The sequence below is a fragment of the Xyrauchen texanus genome, chromosome 3, assembly GCF_025860055.1.
Source record: "Xyrauchen texanus isolate HMW12.3.18 chromosome 3, RBS_HiC_50CHRs, whole genome shotgun sequence".
Lineage (NCBI taxonomy): Eukaryota > Metazoa > Chordata > Actinopteri > Cypriniformes > Catostomidae > Xyrauchen > Xyrauchen texanus.
Window position 1 is genome coordinate 17,004,327 of NC_068278.1, and position 21,566 is coordinate 17,025,892.

At 38.6% G+C, this 21,566-nt stretch overlaps 1 protein-coding gene across 1 annotated transcript in view; it reads right to left on the reverse strand.

Annotated features, from left to right (window-relative positions):
- cntrl (centriolin) overlaps window positions 1–21,566 on the reverse strand; it is a 41,605-nt gene that overhangs the window by 4,088 nt on the left and 15,951 nt on the right. Inside the window, exons 17-35 of the mRNA XM_052106316.1 lie at window positions 21,413–21,520; window positions 21,178–21,319; window positions 18,235–18,377; window positions 17,945–18,116; window positions 17,212–17,510; window positions 15,780–15,925; window positions 15,490–15,652; window positions 15,276–15,406; window positions 13,998–14,138; window positions 13,779–13,905; window positions 13,537–13,701; window positions 13,267–13,426; window positions 8,917–9,035; window positions 8,568–8,785; window positions 4,294–4,451; window positions 4,114–4,178; window positions 3,843–4,031; window positions 1,882–2,095; window positions 1,182–1,336 (exon numbers count right to left, since the gene is read on the reverse strand). Coding sequence (XP_051962276.1) covers window positions 1,182–1,336; window positions 1,882–2,095; window positions 3,843–4,031; window positions 4,114–4,178; window positions 4,294–4,451; window positions 8,568–8,785; window positions 8,917–9,035; window positions 13,267–13,426; window positions 13,537–13,701; window positions 13,779–13,905; window positions 13,998–14,138; window positions 15,276–15,406; window positions 15,490–15,652; window positions 15,780–15,925; window positions 17,212–17,510; window positions 17,945–18,116; window positions 18,235–18,377; window positions 21,178–21,319; window positions 21,413–21,520 — 3,015 coding nt within the window. The remainder of the gene's footprint in view (window positions 1–1,181; window positions 1,337–1,881; window positions 2,096–3,842; window positions 4,032–4,113; window positions 4,179–4,293; window positions 4,452–8,567; window positions 8,786–8,916; window positions 9,036–13,266; window positions 13,427–13,536; window positions 13,702–13,778; window positions 13,906–13,997; window positions 14,139–15,275; window positions 15,407–15,489; window positions 15,653–15,779; window positions 15,926–17,211; window positions 17,511–17,944; window positions 18,117–18,234; window positions 18,378–21,177; window positions 21,320–21,412; window positions 21,521–21,566) is intronic.

Sequence of the window (21,566 nt, forward strand, 5' to 3'; positions counted from 1 at the left end):
TGTGTCATACTTCTAGGCTATTACTATTCCATTAATGCAGCATGAGAGTACTGCAACTTAAAATCTGCAAAAACAAAAAAGTAACATAAAAGACTAAAATACAGTACATGATAATGTTGTTTTGGACATGTACCAATGTAGTACCATTGTATCATTTGAAGTACCTTGCAGTATCGTGTAAATGCCATTATACATGAATATGGCAATCATCCAGTAGCAAGTACCATTGTATTACCATATGAAATCACTGTACCATGGTACCGCCACAGTACATTTTTCTAAGGTTGTTACCTCGAAAATGATCAAGGTTGACTTATAAGAATTGTTGGGTAGATTACTTATGAAATGTAATCTGCTACTCATTACAAAATACACAACTAAAATTGTAATCAGTAACATAATATTTTAGGTAAACTTTAGGGAATCTGATTACTTTTGGATTACAAATGGCATCTTTTGATGAAAATCTAATTTTAAGTGTATTAAAGGAATATTTCAGGTTCAATACAAGTTATTATCCATCCACAGCAGTTGTTGTATAATGCTGATTAACATACAAAATTATTTCCACTCGATCCTTGTTTATTTAAAACTGTGACACTAGCGCCACCAAATGGAATTGCAAAAATAAACAATGTTTTCAAAACAGCTTTCTGAATACGCCCTTCATCTGCCCTTGATTGAAATAACAAATAGCCCCGCCCCAACTCACGCCATTGGTTGAGTAATGTTGTTGAGGTGGGTCTAAATAGGTGACTCAAAAAAATACAGGAATTTTATAGTGCCACAGAGACACAGTGTTTTCAGTTTTTGAGAAAATTAACCTATGAATGGCTAGATTGTAGTTGTCTTTGCATATTAAGCTGGGATAGAAAAAAGTATTTTAATACTGAAAAAGTAAAATACTTTAGCTTAAAAAAACAAAACAAAAAGAAAAACTAAATTAATTCATAATTCAAATACATAATTCAATTATACAAACTACAACAACAACAACAATAAAAAAAAATCTAATTTTTATTATTTAAAAAATTTAAATAAATATATACAGTATCTTGTATTAAAAAAATTACATTCAGGGACTCAAATAGGTGAATAATAATTTTTTATTTGTATCTGATTTCCTCGGATTGCGCAGTCTACTACTGACGGATTAGCACAGTATGACAGATGGCAGCCACCTTCTCAACTTCCTCTCTGTCTGTGAGGGTTTGGCTCCTCAGGGCCTCCAGATGTCCCTCAGCTCTGGTGCTCTTTGACAGCAGAGCCTTCTGCAGGTGATGGGTCTCCTCTACAGCAGCCTGGAGCCTGATGTCTTGCTCACACACCTCCTGCTCTGAACACACAAAATTCAGTACTCAAAACTGCTGTGAGACTGGCTAAGGTTAAACAAGGGTCCTAAATTATAAATATATAGTGGTCACCCTTACAAAAAAGTATGGTGGCAGTGTTGTGGTACAATGATGGCATCAGATGGTAATATCTTGCTACTTTGATAGGTATATAAAAATGCAAGCATCAAATCATCCAACATGGATCGAAATGATAGTCTCTGTCCAGTTTTTGCTATGTTGTCTACATCCATGAGTTGCAGTTAAGCTGTATGTTTAATGAGATGATTACCAAGACTAATTCAAAACTCTATGATTGAGAAAAGATCAATTAATGAAAAGGAAACTTCAAGGAATTGCAAAGCATGGAAGAGAAGCTCAAATCAGAGGCAAATAATCCTTTCTCTGTAAAGACGAGCTTTGTCTAATTAGCTAGTCTAATACACAAAAGCAGAGTCTATCATGAAAGCTAAGAAGCATTGCAAATACAGTACATAATCATCCACTAAAACCTGAAGGAACATGTTATAAGGTCACACATCCAGCTCACCCAGCTTAGCCAGCTGCTCTTGAAGCACAGTGCACTGATTATGCTCCCTCTGCAGAGTGTCACTCTTCAGGTCCATTTCTGCTGCTGCAGCTGTGAGTTGCTCCATCCTGTCCAGACTCAGGGCCAGAGCTCTATCTGCTGCCTGCAGCTTCTGCTGCTTCAGCCTCTGCTGCTGCTCCAGATCAATATTCTGCTGCTGCTGAACTCTGACCAGCTAGATACAGGACACATTACAATTTCTTGAATTCACTAATCTACTACACTCAGTAATCACAAGCTTCGATTTCAGTTAATAAAGTAGAAGTATATACATTTTTATATGATTAAAGCAATAATCTTTAAAGGGATAGTTCACCCAAATATGGAAATTCTCTCATAATATACTCTCCCTCATGTCATCCCAGGTGTGAATGATTTTCTTTGTTCTGCTGAACACAAATGAAGGTTTTTAAAAGAATATCTCAGCTCTGTAAGTGCATACAATGCAAATGAATGGTGACTAACATTTTGAAGCTTAAAAATGCATGTAAATGCAGCATAAAAGCAATCCATATGACTCCAGTGGTCAACCCTATATCTTCAGAAGCTATATGATAGCTGTATGATGACAGCTCTCCCAAAGCCGCATTGTTCTTTTGTTTTTGGCGATTCGTATTCTTCATACATATCGCTACCTACTGGGTACAGAGGAGAATTTATAGTAAAAAATAATTTAAATATTGATCTGTTTCTCACCCATAACTATAATATCACTTCTGAAGAAATGGATTTAACCAATGGTGTCATATGGATTACTTTTATGCTGCCTTTATGTGCTTTTTTGAGCTTCAATGTGTTGGACTCTGTTGACTTGCATTGTATGGACCTACAGAGCCAAAATATTCTTCTATATTCTTTGTGTTCAGCAGAGGAAAGAATGTCATACACATCTGGGATGGCATGAGTCAATGATGAGAGAATTTTCATTTTTGGGTGAACTATCACTTTAAGAGACCATGGATTACAGTGATTTACCACAGATGAGGAGTGTTATTAGGGTGCCTGAAACCCCCATAACTGTGGTAAAATCATTGTAAAGCATAGTCTCTTAAAGGAATAGTGGTAATTGCTTTTTTTTTCTCTCCCCCTTTCTCCACAATTTGGAATGTCCAATTCCCAATGCGCTCTAAGTCCTCATGGTGGCATAGTGACTCGCATAAATCCGGGTGGCGGAGGACAAATCTCAGTTGCCTCTGCATCCGAGACAGTCAATCTGCGTATCTTATCAAGTGGCTTGTTGAGCGTGTTACCACGGAGACATAGCGAGTGTGGAAGCTTTGCACTATTCTCCAAGTCATCCATGCACAACTCACCACACGCCCCACCGAGAGCGAGAATCACATTATAGTGACCATGAAGACGTTACCCAAGGTGACTCTACTCTCCCTAGCAACTGGTATATGCTAACTGCTTAGGAGATCTGGCTGGAGTCACTCAGCACGTCCTGGATTCGAATTCATGACTCCAGGGGTGGTAGTCAGCATCTTTACTCACTGAGCTACCCAGGCCCCCGGTTAATTGCTTTTATAAAATGGCCGCAATAAAAACATGATACAATACACTAGTGTTCAATAATTACATTTATTAATAATTATAATAATCACAACAAATATACTAATAATATAGTTAATTGGACTAAATGTTGGATATACTGTATTGTATTCACACAGTACATTAGACCTGCATTAATATAGAATCCAACTGATGTGTAGTTACAGGTGACAATCAAAATGTATTGTTGTGTGCTACTTGTTTAAGCAGACTACGTTTCATTGTTCCATTGTTGTGACTTAGTAGAAAATCAGATGAAATGGTATGACCATTTTATCCAGAAATATAAGTAAATCTAAAGAGTTCACAAAGTATTTCCTCCATAAAAATATATGAAAATAGCAAAAGGCTGACACAGTGGGCTACGTCACCATTTCATGTTCTTCTAGCTGAGTCTGTTTCTGAGCAACATCTGCCTTTAAATCCTGCAGCTGTTGCCCCAGTTTGTCCAGCTTCTGTTGTCTCCTCCTGATCTTCTCCTCTCTCTCCTGCAGTTCAGCCTTTTGTTCCTTCTGCTGCTTGACGAGCTCATCTCGCTGGCACCTCGCAACCTTCACCTCCTAAACAATTAAAAGAGATAGACTTTTCATGCTAAGGGACAGAAATCTCCACTAAAACTGCAGCACTTTTCCGTAAACTCACCTCTCTGATCTCATCTAACTGAGTCTGAGATTCTGTCAGCTGCTTCTTGAGTCTGTTTAACTCTTCTGTAAGTATATGCAAGGATTTAAGTGCTAGTGTCCACATAACAGTCTTAATAAACACATAAAAGCAGACGTCTTGGTAAGGTAAAGCTGTTAAAAAGACAACATGAAAGCATACCCTCTAGCTGCTGTCGTGTGACTGCAGCATCTCTGCTGATCTCCTGTCGAAGGTTTTGTGCATTTTTCTGGTCCTGTTTGAGTTTGTCAAGCTCTTCCTGTAGTCTGAGCAGCTCTGTTTCTGCTGCCCTCGCTGCCTTCTCTGATGCCTCCAAACATCTGTAACCACAAAATCAATTTCAGCTCCACCAAAAATCAGAAGTCAACTAAGTCATTTTTTAAATAATTTGAGAAGATTTAAACACTTTAAATGAAAAGCATAACATCAGTCCAGCTATTTGTTTGAAGCGTGGTCCAAATGGTTGCTTATTCTGGCCAAGAAGTGCCCACTTGAAGGTGCGTACACACTGCCAGCGACATCGCGCGCGACAGCGACTCCATACCATTCGTTTTCAATGAGAGCACAGCGACTTCTGGCGACACGAGCTGCCACGACCGTTGGCGACTAGATGTGGGCGTGTCCAGCGACGCGACAAAGTTGAGACAAGTTCAACTTTATTCAAATGAAGAGCGACTTACGGAAGCGACAGCCAATAGGAGAGAAGACGGGAGAGCTCACGTGATCCTCTCTCTCTCAGCTCCTGCTGTAATCAGGGGACCTGATGTTTATCGTCGCAGATAAACAGAGGCTATGGCAAAGAGCACGCCTTCTCATTCATCTTTGATATAAAGCATTTTATGTACTGATTCCATTTATATTTAGTCTTTTCCCTCCAAAATGTTTGTTTTTAGCGGCAAGAAAAGCGATTCGCTGTCAACAGCAATGGAACGACATCCGTGAATGTCATTTATAAACGTTACTAGGCAACCAGTAGTGGGAACGCCCGTTAGCGACTTCACCGCCAGCCACTGGCGACCTGCAGCGACTGGCAGACTTGAGACTCAATAAACAGACAATATAAATTAAATTACAAGAAAATGTGAGTAGACTTTGTGATCTGAATTTCTCTATGTCCACAAGTAATAATAATCCTTTCGTTCATAAAAATATATGGGTCATTGTCAAATAAGGTTATCAGAGATCATAAAAGTGAGAAAGCACATGCGATGTTTGAGAAATGTTTTCTTTGTATGTATTTCTATGTTGGTTTCATGAATTTATGATAAACATTTATTTTATTTTAAACAAAACAATTTTTTTAAAAACCATCTAGTAAAAGGTATTAAAATACTTTCCTTGCACCCTGAATTCCACAACTTAAAAAAAAATGGTTTCCCAACATATTTTCAAGGTTTATAAGTCATGAATATCAAGTATGTTTTCTTAGAGTTACTCCATTTGACCTAAACAAAATGTGACTTTAATTAAAAATGTCAAAATATCTGATATTTTTTTTATAAACTCTCCAAAGGGGTCTTCTCTATATTATTTATTTATTTATTTTTTCCCTCCACATGACAAAAGAACCTCGGATTGAAGAGGAACAATGCAGTTTTCCTCCTGGCCGTGGAACGACGGACCAGATCTTTACTCTCGCAAGGATCCTGGAGGGGGCCTGGGAGTATGCCCATCCGGTCTACATTTGTTTTGTGGATCTGGAGAAGGCGTATAACCGGGTCCCCCGGGAGAGACTGTGGGAGGTGCTGCGGGAGTACGGGGTGGGGGGGTCCCTTCTTAGGGCGATCCAATCCCTGTACGTCCAAAGCGAGAGCTGTGTCCGGGTCCTCTGCACAAAGTCGAGTTCATTCCATGTGGGGGTTGGTCTCCGCCAAGGCTGCGCTTTGTCACCAATCCTGTTTGTGATATTCATGGACAGGATATAGAGGCGTAGTCGGGGTGGGGAAGGTGTGCGGATCGGTTGGCTGGGGATCTCATCGCTGCTTTTTGCAGATGATGTTGTCTTCATGTCATCATCGGTCCGTGACATTCAGCTCTTTCCGTTGTCACGAAAAGAGAGCTGAGCCGAAAGGCAAAGTTCTCGATCTACCGGTCAATTTTTGTTCCTACCCTCACCTATGGTCATGAAGGCTGGGTCATGACCGAAAGAACTAGGTCATGAGTACTAGCGGCCGAAATGGGCTTCCTCAGAAGGGTGGCGGGCTTCTCCCTTAGAGATAGGGTGAGGAGCTCAGTCATCCGTGTGGAGCTCGGAGTAGAGCCGCTGCTCCTTTGCGTCGAAAGGAGTCAGTTGAGGTGGTTTGGGCATCTGGTAAGGATGCCCCCTGGCCGCCTCCCTAGGGAGGTGTTTCAGGCACGTCCAGCTGGGAGGAGGCCTTGGGGAAGACCCAGGATTAGGTGGAGAGATTACATCTCCACACTGGCCTGGGAATGCCTCGGGGTCCCCCAGTCAGAGCTGGTTAATGTGGCTCGGGATAGGGAAGTTTGGGGCCCTCTGCTGGAGCAGCTGCCCCCGCGACCCGACTTCGGATAAGCGGTTGAAGATGGATGGATGGATGGATGACAAAAGAATGTCTTCCTGCATGCTAGTCACATTAATTTAATTTGGCGGACAAATGTTTTTCATATATATATAATATTTTATATAAAAATTGTTTCACTGCTTTAAAAAAATAAATACAATAAAAGATTATTCTTAACTACTCATGCCAACATTTCTTTTATCAATAATTTCAGCTTTTGTCTTAGGACAGTTTTTGACTTTAAGCCACTGAAAGAAACATCAAAATGATTTTAAACTCAGAGATTAAAAACATCATAAGACTAGAGGTGCATCAAAGTCTTTCTAGCAATTCGTTCCACTGGCGGCCAAATTAGGAATGCTCTCGGGCAACTATTTTTCTGTAAACAAGCAGCATACAACAGCATACTACAGTATCTTCTTGAATGGGGGGAAAGACCGAAATATCCAGAACAGTTGGTCAAGATTACAATAACAGAACATTTCAAATCAGTAGGCAAATCTGACAATACTGGCATCATAAATTGCGCTTCTATACCACAGATTACAAAAAATACAAAATAACTCCCGGATTGTATAGCTAATGCGCATGTGCATTCTCGAGTTGATTGACAGGCGATGTCTGTATCTACAAGGTCATTGGCTCTTTTACCTGTAAGGCAAGAATTCCTTTCTCCATCCATTGACCATTGGGCATTCCAAATTCTCCCATTCATATTAATAGAATTGTCCCGTCTCTGCTAAATAGTCTCTGGGTGTTTTCAGGAAATTGTTTCGTGTAAATTTCTTTTTTTAAATGTATTTTTGAATAACCGGACAAAAAAGCATCATGTCATTGAACCATATCCAGAATACATTCAGAATATATTGCACAGTTCTCGTTTACATGTTACTATTTGTCTCTTGAATATTTTTCAAAGATTCAATGCCACGAACTTCGCAAACTTAACTTAACTTAATGTTATGTATATCGACATCAACTAGTCCTTCTTTGGAAGTGCTTATTGCAGCAGCCAGGTACATTTAAAAAAACTGATTGGAAACAACTTTTAAAATTGTGTAGTAGCCATCTGATAAGACTGGATTGTCGCTTACATACTGCATTTTTGCAATATACAACAGACAGTCAGTGAACAGTCTGTGAGTCTGAGACTATGCTAACATCAACCTTAGCCATTATCTGGAACAATGTGAAAGCTTAAGTGTATAATTTCTGTGCTACTTGGATCACCGAACAGAATTGCAAAAATAAACATTGTTTTTAAACAGCTTTGAGAATAAACACCAGTCTACGGTTCATAGAACAAAAAGATGCTCCCGCCACCAATTCATGCCATTGGTTATGTCAATGTTGTGTCTGAGGTGCTTTAAAAATCCTGTTTGTTTTGAGCGGCCCATCCATAGCGAGACACAATGTTTACAGTTTTCAAGAAATGGGAGCCTGGGTAGCTCAGCAAGTAAAGACGCTGACTACCACACCTGGAGTCGCAAGTTAGTGACTGAGTGAGCACTGAGTGCTGTGGGTAGAGTCACGTTGGGTTAACCTCCTCGTGGTGGCTATAATGTGGTTCTCGGTCTCGGTGGGGCACGTGGTGAGTTGTCTGTGGATGCCGCAGAGAATAGCGTGAACCTCCAAAAGCGCTAGGTCTCGGTGGTAACGCGCTCAACAAGCCACGTGATAAGATGCGCAGATGAGATTTGTGAGATTGAGGCGAGTCGCTACGCCACCACGAGGACTTAGACCGCATTGGGAATTGGGCATTCCAAATTGGGAAGAAAAAGAAAAGAAATGTAACCTATGAATGGCTTACTATTAGTTGTCTCTGCATATTGAGCAGGGGATAAGAGAAAGTATTTTAATACCGAAAAAGTTACATACTTCATCTTTAAAGCTATAATATGACAGAGAAGTTACCTCTGAGCATGTATACGTCTGGCCTCCAGGTTTCTGCACTGTTCCTGCAAGCTGCTCCTCTCTCTAACTGCTGCATCTGTTTGCTGTTGCACATTGAGGCTCTTCTGTTGTAGTGATTGCAGCTCTGCTCTCTCTTCCTCCAGCAGGTTCAAATGTCTTTCAGCCTCTCCACACTGCTCCTGCAACTCCTGCTGGTCACGATGAAGTTCAACATGCACCTAAGCAGTACACACTTGCATGTTACCTTCACATATACATCATACTCCACACTCTTACATTAAAAATATATCCTCAGACTTCTAATGTGGAGTTAGAATGTTCATGATCAGCTTAACACAGTTTGTTGTACTGACTTGTTGTAGAGTTTCCGGCTCTTCTCCAGTTGTTTCAGTTTCTGGTTATGCTGAATCTTCAATCCCTCTAGTTCGCCAGTCTCCAACTGGACCATTTCTAACACGTGCTTCAGCTCTAGTCACATATACAAACACATTACACACATCTTAACATACATTTTTGAGGTGAAGATTAAACTTTTTTCTGTCTAGACAAGTGATCATGATGGAAAAAGCCACAAGAGGCCATACTTCACAATGATTTTATGCTGGTTAAGGGGTGTTGTTAGGCACTGTGTGATTTTGTTTCTGCCAAGCAATAAAGTTCACATGCCTAACTGTATGCTAGTATTTACAACTGCCTACCAACATAGCAACTTGCGGCCAGTTGCAACAAACCCCTTAAAGGAATAGCTCGGGATCAATAAGTAAAGTAAGTTACAAGTTAAGCTCAGTCGACAGAATTTGTGGCATAATGTTGACCACAAAAAGTAATTTTGTCTCGTCCCTTCTTTACTTAAAAAAAACAAACAAATGCGAAATCCAAGGTTAGAGTGAGGCACTTAAAATAGAAGTGAATGAGGTCATTTTTTGGAGGGTTTAAAGACTCATGCATTATTTGAGCTGCAAAGTTCTTTAAATCATTTCTTTAAGGCCAAAACACACTCTATGCAAGTACATAAATGCAGATGCGATCGATTGGCCACTACATTGCCAACGCTAAGGCCCAATTGAACAGGCTTAACCTCCGTCCTTGCATTACCGTGTAGGGAATAAACCTCAGTAATCAAGGGGGCAATAGAGTAGCCTTCAAATGTCTGTGACATTAAACTGGATGTGCTATAATTTAGGCAAGATGCTATAAATATATTGGGCCTCATTCATGAAAGAGTAAATTCAGATTAATTTGTATTTGTCACAGACGTATGTCACTGCAGAACAAAAATGGGCTTTTCCAAATCAGTGGGTATTTTCAAACCATCGAGATTCCCTATTTTCATCGGATAGTGTAGAAATGCCCACCCTGGTTTGAAAAAGGCCACAGATTTGAAAACACCCATTATTGTTCCACAGAGATATATTGAGAGAAGAAAAGATAAGGTATGAAAATATATTTCATTTTTAACTGTGTAAAGAAAATTGGATTTTGTGCAATAATCATACCTATAAAAAAATGCTAATTAATGTAAATGACAATTAAAATAAGACTGGTCAAAGAGATGAAAGAGGTAAGAATTAAAAAGGTTGAGGAATTTGGGAAGCTGTTGAACAAGTAAAAGAGTAAGAGTTTGGGTTTTCCATGAAAACATTCTGATGTTGACAAGTAACCAAGAATATATCATTTTAAAATAAAAATAATATTGAATATAGAGAGATATATAATAAATCATTTTGAAAAGAAATAGAATGAAAGAACATTTCCTGTATTTACGTAGATGCAATGAAAAGCTTCTCAGGTGAACTTGAAATAGGAGAATTGTCACAGTAGGCAAGATAAACTTTGCCCTTGGTCAAAATTAAGCTTTTATGGCCCCTCAAAATGAAAAAAGACAAAGAGGGATGAAGATTTTTGTTGCTTCACTAAAGAGAGAAGAGTTGAAGGGAGCGAAGGGAGGGGTAGCTGACAAAGAAGAGGAAGTGAATCTTCCACTGCCACCTAGAAACAGACTGGGGTGAAATTCTTGCTGGATAAAAGAATGCTAATGCCAAATCCTACACAGGTGAGGCACAATTTTTGTTCCTCCCACAGAAGGTCCAAACCTGAGATCAGATGGGGAAGCAGAGATATGGAGGGTGTGACAAGCTGACAAGAAACAGGCCCTGTCCAGAACACCCAGCCACTTGGTAAGGGACTTTAAGCGACCAAGATTTCATGAACTCTCCCTTCTCCCACCTCAACTTCTCGCCACCTGGTGGCCATCCAACGACCCTACCTTAAACTCCCCATTGCTAATCCCTCAACCACACAGGACACACTTACTTTTCAAAAGAACATAAACAATGCAAAGTAAGCTGTCAGACAAGATAACATGAATAATGAAAAAACAAGAGGTTGTTTTTAAGTTATTTACTGGTCTTGCAGAGCTATCTGATTTGTCTGTTGCACTAACATTCTCTCAAGCTAAACTATATTTATAAGAAGGTAAATACTCAGATGTATTAATAGGTAGAACCAAAAGGAATTAGCTGGATATAGGAGAATGGGTGTGGTAATCAGAATAGCTCTACAATAATATTTAATAATTTATGGAAAATATGATAAAAACCTATCTTTCTTTTCGAGTAAAGGAGTGTGCAGGCAGTTTGATGAGGTTGTTGATCAAAAATTAAACAGAGTTGGGAACAGCATAATAACGGCACGTGAGGATCAAATAAAAATGCTAGATTGCATCCCCTGAGAATTGGGGTCGCCCAAAATCTGTCGAACGTATAGCCATCTTTGAAATTATTTCCTGTGATAAATTTCCTGAATATTTATGTTTTTTTTCCATCCCTATCCACACAAGATAACAAATTTGAATGAAATTTTTAGGTAAAATGTGGATAAGATACCACATGGAAGGACTAAATTCTGAGCCTACCATGTTTTGTGGAACTTTTGAGTCATTTAGGTTTCGTACCGCAATGAGGTAGGGCTCACATACGGTTTCATGCGCACAGAATTGTTTTTGTGTGTACTAAGCCAGACTGCCTGTGAAACAGATGTTAAGCCTTTGTTCTCTTTTAAAAAGGAAATGGACACAAAGTGTCAAAAATATATAAGCAGCTTTGTTCAACAGTTTCTTTCATACCTCTAATATGTGCCTACCCCAGGAGATGATTTGAATCAGCTGGCAGTAAATGAATAAAAGTTATTCTACAGCTACCAAAACAATAGTGAGAACTTAAAATTATAATTTTCCTAAGTACAGGGTACTACAGACACTGGATAATTGTTTAGGCTGAATAATCTTAGCCATGTTTACTACAAACACAGCTGTAAAGTTTGCTGAACATGAAACCTAGATTCATGCATCATATTGCAAACCTCATAAGGCCCAGAAATTCAAGAAAGACTGTAAGCCTGTCAGTACAGGATAAGTACTTGGTGAATATGGAGCACTGGAGCAGTCTGTGGGGCCGTCAAAATTATCAGCATACATGACAATGGATGTGGGCCAGCAGATGGTTCAAATTCACCATTGGAATTGTTGTGTTAATTTGTGTTGCCTTTATTAGATCCAACTGTTGTTCTCATTCAGAGTACAGGAGAAGTGCCTGTTCATTACGACCACTCTACTAACATAATATGAGCCTAACAAAAAAATGTATGTATTTGCACAAATGTTCTTCTCCATGTCACACATCAAGTAATTGAGAAGTCATCAAGATTCTGGAAAGCCGTTCTAATCCATAACGCAGTAACTGATTCAATGAATTTGATTAATAGAATCCACTACGTTTTGTTTCCGATTTGCAAATGATACCTAACTGGCCTCGACAATTTCAGATCAAAAGTAGACTATCTTTGGCAAATGACCCCAGAAAATAGAGTGGTTTCGGATGGAGTATTAGTAGCAGAGTAACATATATAAGGTTTTTGGATATGGTAAGGGTACGAAATGAACTGTGGCAGGATGTATAGGCCAAGAATCCCAATGCATCATGGGATTGGTTGACAAAATTCTTTCATGATGTTTGGTAATGCACTTGGGTCGATACAAGTTTTTGATGCCAATGTTACTAACCTTCTTTATTGCAGCAATTATTTGTGCTATGAAATTTATTTTTGCATGTATTGTGTTGTGCATAAAATCCCAAAAGCCACATGATTGGCTGATTAATGCCAGGTGGGCTGGTTTGAGTATTCCTGTAACTGCTGATCTCCTGGGATTTTGGAATTTTCACACACAACAGATACTTGAATTTACTCAGAATGGTGCCAAAAACAAAAAATATCCAGTGAGTGGCAGTTCTGCGGACGGAAATGCCTTGTTGATGTGAGAGGTCAACAGAGAATGGCCAGACTGGTTCGAACTGACAAAGTAAACAGTAACTCAGATAACCACTCTGTACAATTGTGGTGAGAAGAATATCTCAGAATGCTATTCTGAGATGTGTGTTGGTGCTGTTTTGGCACGAGGGGGACCTACACAATATTAGGCAGGTGGTTTTAATGTTGTGGCTGATCGGTGTATACTTGTCAGGTTATTATTACTAAGGCTGTTCTTCTCCAAAGGGTTTTGTCACAACGGTCTCTTGGTATATTAATACAGAATTCAACTGTTGTGTGGTCACAGGTTTGTGTATATCTTATATTTAACATTAGTTGGCTTGTTCAATCAGATTTTAGAGTTTCATGTTATCTTTATTTTAAAGGAACAGACCTGATTTGTGTTTGTTGATGGCTGAATGGATGTTCTGTAGAGTTTCCTCTTCTTGTTGTTGATCTTTCTTATACTGAGCCAGTCTGCTCCTCCTCTCAGACAACTCAGAGTCAAGCTCTCCCTTCTGCACAGCCAGGGACTGCACATCCACACGGAGCTCCTACACATACAGTTCATATAAGAAGTTCTTCTTAAGTAATATTTACATCAACTTTACATAATATTACTTCCTAATTGTTATTTTTTGATGGCAAGAGCAGTAATACAGACCTGAATGCGCTGGTGCAAGCTGTGCACGTCCTCCTCTCCCTGTCGTAGTACATCTAGCAGGCCCTGCCTGTGCTGCTCCACACTAACCCTTAGCACCTCCTCCTCCTGTTTCCACTGACCCAGCTTTCTGTCCAGCAAAGACAGTTCCTCCTGCTGCATCACAACCTGCAATCCTTAATATTAAACATCTGTCTTTCTCAAATGTCAATATAATATGCTGCTTGTACATGCAGGTGTGTTACCAGAGTGCTGATTTTGTCCAATTCTGTTTGCCGTTGTGTTAGGCTGTTCTCCGTCTCTCTGCAGCTTTGCAAGAGTTTTGCCTCAAGGCTCTTGGTCTCTTTGAGGTCCCTCTGAACGACCTCCAGTCTATAAAAAGTAAACAGAGATTGATTTTATCTCCATGCAGAATTTACACGTTGTCTTCATTGTTTTACTTAAATGAGGAGTTGAGTTTGCACCTGTCAGTCGCTCTTTCTAGCTTTCTGTTGACATCTTGAAACCTTGCATCTTGACATGCTAGTACCTCTTTTACTTCTTGTAGAGTTTGTTCTTGGTCCTGTTTTGTTTTCTGCAGCTCCATAACTTCCTCTTGAAGATTCCTGGAGTGGAATATTTACATGCTTCTATATTTGCAACTAGCAAGATCTCCAGCTCAAACAAAACAACTTGTTGCTGATGGACAGAACAGCCTAAAACCTGGCTAAGATATAAACTTATACTTGTTAAAAGCTGCTGTTTAATTGTATTTTCATTTTTTTAAGATTAAATGAAAACTTGATAATTCTCTCATTATTTACTCACCCTTATGCCATTCCAGATGTGTATGACTTTCTTCTGCTGAACACAAATGAAGATTATTATAAGAATATCTCAGCTCTGTAGATCTATACAATGCAATGCAAACTTTGAACTTAAAAAAAAAGCACATAAAGGCAGCATAAATGTAATCCATACAACTCCAGTAATTATATCCATGTTTTCAGTTTCAGATAGGTGTGAGTGAGAAACAGATCAATAATTAAGTCCTTTCTTACTATCAATCCTCCTCCCTGCACAGTAGGTGGTGAAATGCACAAAAAATGTGACTTGCCAAAAACAAAAGAATCTAAAAGCAAAAGTGGAGATTTCTCGTAAAAAAGGACATACATATTGATTTGTTTCTCATCCACAAATATCACATCACTTCAGAAGACATGGATTAAATCACTGGAGTCGTATGGATTACTTTTATGTTGCCTTTATTTCCTTTTTGAGCTTCAAAATTTTGGAACCTTTTGACCTGCATTGTACAGACCTACAGAGCTGAGATATTCATCTAAAATCTTTGTTTGTGTTTTGCAGAATAAAGAAAGTCATACACATCTGGGATGGCATGAGGGTGAGTAAATGATGAGAGAATTTTCATTTTTGCGTGAACTATCCCTTTGATGCTTTCTTTTATGCAAGTTTATATGCAGAGACAACTATAAGTAATGTCTAGGTTGATATCCATTAAAAGTGTGGTGTTTTTAACATTACTCTGTTTGTTGGAGCAATATTGGTTCAACCAAAGACATGAGTTTGGGGCAGGACTACCGGTTTATTAAAAGTTTGCTAGAAAGGGGAGTGTGTATGAAGACTTGGAAAACAGTCATTATTTTTGCAATTAATTGGTGAAGAAATGAGACCCTGCATCTTTAAGGGTTCTGAACATAAATCGATGGAATTCTCTTTCATGTGTGTGGTAGTTGTGTTACCTGAGCTCTTGTTTGGTGTGCACCAGCTGTTTGGCACTGTCTTGAGCTCTCTGTTCCATCTCCATCAGCTCTCGCTCCGTTTCTCCAACTCGCATCCTGGCCTCATTGTAGCCCTTCACGCTCTCTTTAGTCTGCAAGACACATATTACATCATTACCATTTTTCAACAGGAAGTTGATGTATACAGGACAATGTGCAGAGACTAATGTCAGACCTTGGCTCTAGTGTCTTTAAGCTCCGTCTCGACTTCTAACAGCAGGCTGTCAGCCTCTCTGAGCTCTGCTCTGCGCTTCAAAAGTGTCTTCTCCACACACTCCACCTCTCCCAAGATGCACTGCTCATCATTTGCATGAGAGATGGAGCTTTTTGGCAAACTCCTAATGAACCAAATATTTGATAGGCACAAAATAAACACTTTGAGATCATTTTTATATAGACCCTAACTTGAAGTCTAATCTTCAGAGGGGCAGTGTATTTATATTAAGTACTGTAATCCTGACTGACATGTGGCGCTTTAGCGTGTGGACTGTCCTGCGCAGGTGTTTGATTTCCTGCTGTAGCTCTGCAGTCTTTTCCTGCAGTGTGAGCTGCTCTCTCTCACTGTGGGCTTTCTCTTTCAGCTTGCGCTCAGCTTGCTTTAGATTTTGCTCCTACAGCACAAATAAAACAACTGATTGTAAGATCGTAATTAAAACGCTTCATGGAAATTTGGAGAAGGGATAGTTCACGCAAAAAAGAAAATATAATTTACTCACCCTCATGCCATCTCAGATGTGTATGACTTTCTTTCTTGAGAACACAAATTAAGATTTTTAGAAGAATATCTCTGTAGGGCCATACAATGCAAGTGAATTTTGAAGGTCCAAAAACACATAAAGGCAGCATAAAAGTAATCCATAAGAATCCTTTTTACTATAAACTTCCACTTTCTCTATCACATTTTGAAAGCTGAGATTTATAGTAAAAAATAATTTAAATATTGATAGGTTTCTCACCCAAAGTGATTGCATAACTTCAGAAGACATACTGTATTATAAAACAACTGGAGTCGTATGGATTACTTTTATGCTGCATTTATGTGTTTTTTAAAGCTTCAAATGTCTGCCCACCATTCACTTTCTTTGTAATGACCTACAGAGCGGAGTTATTCTTCTAAAAATCTGTGTTTGTGTTCTGCAGAAGAAAGTCATACACATCTGGGATGGCATGAGGGTGAGTATATGTTGAGTGAATTTTCATTTTTAGGTGAACTATCCACATAAAGTAATGGAACATTATTTGCAAAATCAATGTAAGAGTAAGGTAAGATCCCTAAAAAGTTCCAGAATGCACTTAAAATTATATCATCCCAACATGACTAAAAAGGAGAAAACAAAAAGCATGTTTACAGTAATGTATTTATAATGGAAGTCTATGAATGTAAAAAATTCAGCACACAGTTTAGAAATTACAGATATTATATGTACCGGTACATAATATTTCGTCTGTGTAAACTTATATCCAATTGTTCAACTTATTTCAAGAGCATGTATACCCAGTAACGTTCACATGATATGGGCAAGAATACCAGAAAGAGATGTTACATCACTATCCGTTAAACATTGTTTACATGGAGAAAAAATCTACCCACAGAAAATAACACCATAACTCATAACCCTTAGTTCATCCACCAAGAAACAGTTGTCCCATCTCAAGTTTACAAAAGTTTACACACCAAACAATAAACATTCTTTAACAAATATACAAGCATCACATTTTTCATAGACTTCCATTGTGGTTTTTTTTAATGTTTTTTTTTTTTAATTCAAAATTATTTTCTGTGGAGTTCAGTCACATTAAAGCTCTATTAACTTACAATATTCCTTTAATTTAACTTAATATGGCAAAATAGAGTAATGTAATGTGTTGATGACTGAAATGTCTTCAAGTTACTTACCAAGTCCTGATGTCCAGGCACATTACAATGCAGTGTCCCATTGGGCACCAGGGGTATAGTAAGATTGCTGGGAGGAGGGACATATATCAACCCGGCTCTTTCAGGGGGCGGCCCACAGAGGACTGTACTTGAGCCAATGGGAAGGCCAGGCACATGGTGACTGTAGATAATTGAGCCTGGAGGAAGAGCAGTCCCATCAGGTAGAGTAAATGCTGCAGAGCCTGAGAGAGGAGTGAAGCGTGGTCCAGACACACCCTCCACATCACTCTCTCTTCCACTGTCTCGGCACATCTGAGCATCTGTACAGAACATGTGCATGAGGATGGAGAATGCAGCTTTAGAACTAAATCAATGAATGAATCTCACAATAAATTCCCAAGAAATATCCAGGACATATTTCACTCCAAAATAATACTACTACTAAAATAATGTGCTTAAATCACAATTTTTTTTAAGAAATGTGTCTGGACAGGATTATTTTCATTACTGATTGTCCACATTATGAAGAATTTGGTTGATGAGGATGCAATTGATATTCTCAATTGTCATGAAAATAATGTCACATCGCTAATGATCTCAATGATTCTAAAATAAGCTTAATTTTCCTTATGCAAAATACAATTTCTTTGTTTTTGGGGTTATGTTTCTTTGTGAGATTCACTTAAATGCACTTTGACATTCACCAGTATGCCTGCAACATTGGATAGAAAGAATCTGAGATTGAGGCACTTGCCTCTTCTTCCATGAGTGTGTGAATGGGGAGAGAAGACCCAGTATCCTCCATTAAGAGGAGGTCTTCTCTCCCTGTGTGCTCTATGGCTGGACCGCCTGCCTCTCTCAGGGGAATGAGGATACACAGAGCCCAATCCTGAGTCTTGTGTGCCAAGAGATCCCAGACTAGGGGCCTGAGGACAAACAACATAATGATTACAATATAAAACTGGTACTGGAAAAGAAATAAAGTAATTTGCAAATGTGTTTATTTACTACTTCTAAAATAACACTAGAAATATGATTGCTTACATTTTGAGTAGGTGGTACATAGTACCAATATCCTGTGTTTGGCATGGGATCTCCTAAACTGGACAGGTAGTTATTCTGTTCCATCAGAGTCTCCCTCAGAGCTCCAATCTCTTCCAACAGCTCTTCCAGATTGCCATTGTTAACTGAACAAACCAAAATATATACCAATAAATATAAGGAGCATTTCCAGTGAGCAACTACAGTTTGCCTTTTTTTTAAAGAGAATGTGAGTGGTGCTTGCCTTTGCAAAACTAGCTGCCATAATGCTAGGGTATTGTGGTTGGTTGCCAAGGCGTTTTTATACTAAGGTGTTCTGAGTGGTTTTAGTGCATTGCTATGGCGTTCTCATTGGAAGCTTAACCCTTTAATCGCTGAAGGCTGTTTTTAAAGATGTCCTGTTTCAGTGGCATACACAAAATTAAAGACTTATAATGCAAAAAACTAAGAAACAAAAAACAAACAAGGCGGCTCAAGTGTTTGGTATATTTTTAAAGAAAACAATTTTTTTTTAATGATATAGATTATGATAAATTCTTAGACTCTCAGCCTAAGAAACTGCTGAAAAATCACAAAGACACAAGAGCCAAAAATGTACATTTATTCTTATTTTTCTGATTTGACATTATTTATCTCAGGGTGTTAATAAGCTGACTCTAAAAACTGCTTTTGTTTTGTTCCCAATCATGTCACATTTCACCTGTAACTGAGTAAACTTTTGTGTTGATACGACAAAGCAATCAAAAGTTAAAGCATTACAAAAATAACCTATTGTCCAAAAACGTATCCAAGTTTCCAAAAGCCTCTCCAAACAAATAAAATATAATAATTGTACAAAAGATCTAATAACACATGCAAACACAACAATGACTAGAGGCATTGTTGCACAAAGACATGGTTTTAGTAATAAGATTTCACAGAATGAGTTTCATTATGTGCCATTTGAGTCATCGTTGAGTGTGTCACGTACTTGGCGCCATCACCTGGTGTCCATATGTAACTAGAGTGACTGACATGACTCTCTGTGCAAATATGCACCTAGGACTATCACCACTAGTTGGAGCCATCTGAACCCAATCCGATTGGTTTAGGCTTCTATGACAGAAGCATTCTAGAGCATTGCTGATGATTTTATCTGATCCAGGAAAGCAAATATCTTTGTAGCCAGATAGCAAGATGCCAGATAGCCAGATGCTGTGTGCACATTGCTTAGTGTAGGTTATCTAATGGCCTATGCATCCAATTACTTTGTGTGTGAGCTCATTTTAAATATAATCACCATCTAGAAGTAATGGTATGTGATATTTTACAGTATGTTCTAATTATTTTTTGTGAAGTTATAAGCAAAAACGCAGTATATGAGCAACACCTGTTTACATAACATGTATGTCAAAGACATATACTTAGCTATGACTCATTATATTTTATTTGTGAGTAAAAAAATAAATTGGCTGGTTGTATTCTACTCTTTGAGAGCTTTCCAACAACATATGACTCATGGGTATATGATGAGTTTGATATTTTTACAGATTACAATATGTACAGTGCAAAATTTGCAATCAATTATCAAAACGGAACACTTCTGATTGGTCTGCAAATTTTAAAGCACTTGTTAAGTTTTGGTCATAATGTTTACATGCATTGTAAAGTATATTATTAATATAATATTAATATCAATATAATAATATACTAATATACTAATAATATATGATATTAATATTTTTATCATAATTTTTATTTCTGGCCGGCCCGCCCATTCCCTTCTGAGTTTAAAGGGTTAATAGCCCAAGGCAAAAGAGCCCACCTCCAAGTCTCTATGTTATTTAGATTCCTAGATATGGTTTCAGTCCCTCCTTCAATGGAAGTCTCTGGGACATTTTTGCCTGTTTTATAGTCTGCCAGGTAAAAATCTGATCACTTATAAAAGAAAAAGCTCATCTCTTTTCAAAATGCCTCATGATTTGATGTATCACTCATGGGCACTACCATTTCACAGGACCTGAAGTGGGAGATACACATTGACTCCATTGTGAAAAAGGCCCAGCAGAGGTTGTACTTTCTTTGCCAGCTGAGGAATTTCAACCTGCCACCAGTGCTGCTGAAACGGTTCTACTCAGCAGTCATTGAGTCTGTCCTCTGCACTTCAGTAACTGTCTGGTTTAGTGCAGCTACGAAATTGGACATCAGAAGACTACAGAGGACAGTTCAGACTGCTGAGTGGATTATTGGTTGCCCCCTGCCCCCCCTTCAAGAACTATACATTTCCAGAGTGAGGAAAAAGGCTGTAAAAATCACTCTGGACCCCACTCACCCAGCCCATTACCTTTTTGAACTGTTGCCTTCTGGCAGACACTTCAGAGCTCTGAGCACTGGAACCGTCAGGCACAGGAACAGTTTTTTTCCCTCAGGGGATCCATCTCATAAACAGTTAAAGCCGCCCCATTGAGCAATAATTATGTGCAATACACAGTTTAAGTCTATTTATATTATCTAACATACCCACTTCTGCCATTACATACATTGCACTGTACATAATATACTGTATTTTTGTTCTTTATATAACATATTTTTATTAGATTTGCACTACGTGTGTATGCGGATATGTATGAAGGTGAGTGTATGTACGTATACGTATAATTATTTATTTTTATTATTCTTTTTTTTTCTTTCTTATTATCTATGTCTTGCTGCTGTTTTTGTATTGTTGTACACTGGAAGCTCCTGTCACCAAGACAAATTCCTTGTATGTGCAAGCATACTTGGCAATAAAGCTAATTCTGATTCTGATGTCTGAAGCAGGTGGAGTATCATCCCTGGATTTAACACTTTAAGTGTGAGCAATACCTTAGCAAGCACCACTAAAAATAAATCTGATGATCAGCACTTACAGTTAGAAATGTCTTGCTAAATTGGTCTTTTGTAAAGCTATTATAATGGCCAACAAACCTTTTTTGAATTGAGCTAGTTGATCTCTAAGATGTTTGGTCTGAGCCTGTTGTTTTTTCAGGGTTTGGTTTAATCTGTCCAGTTCTTGCTGTTGAATGCTAGAGTTTGGGACAATGTGGGAATGCCCATCAGTCTCATGCACCTACCAACACAAAAAACCAGCAAGACGACATTACCAAACAAATAGTTCTTTGCTAAAACAAGATATTCTAAATGTTTTGAGTATATACATTACTTTATCACTCAAAAGCTTCTGAAGAATTTGAATCTCCGCTTCGGCAAGAGCCAGATCCTGAATGGCTTGATCTGCCTGGTTCCTGGTGCTCTCCAACTCCTCTGCATTCTGCATAAACCCACACAACATCTCCACCAGTGAACTTCTCTCACTT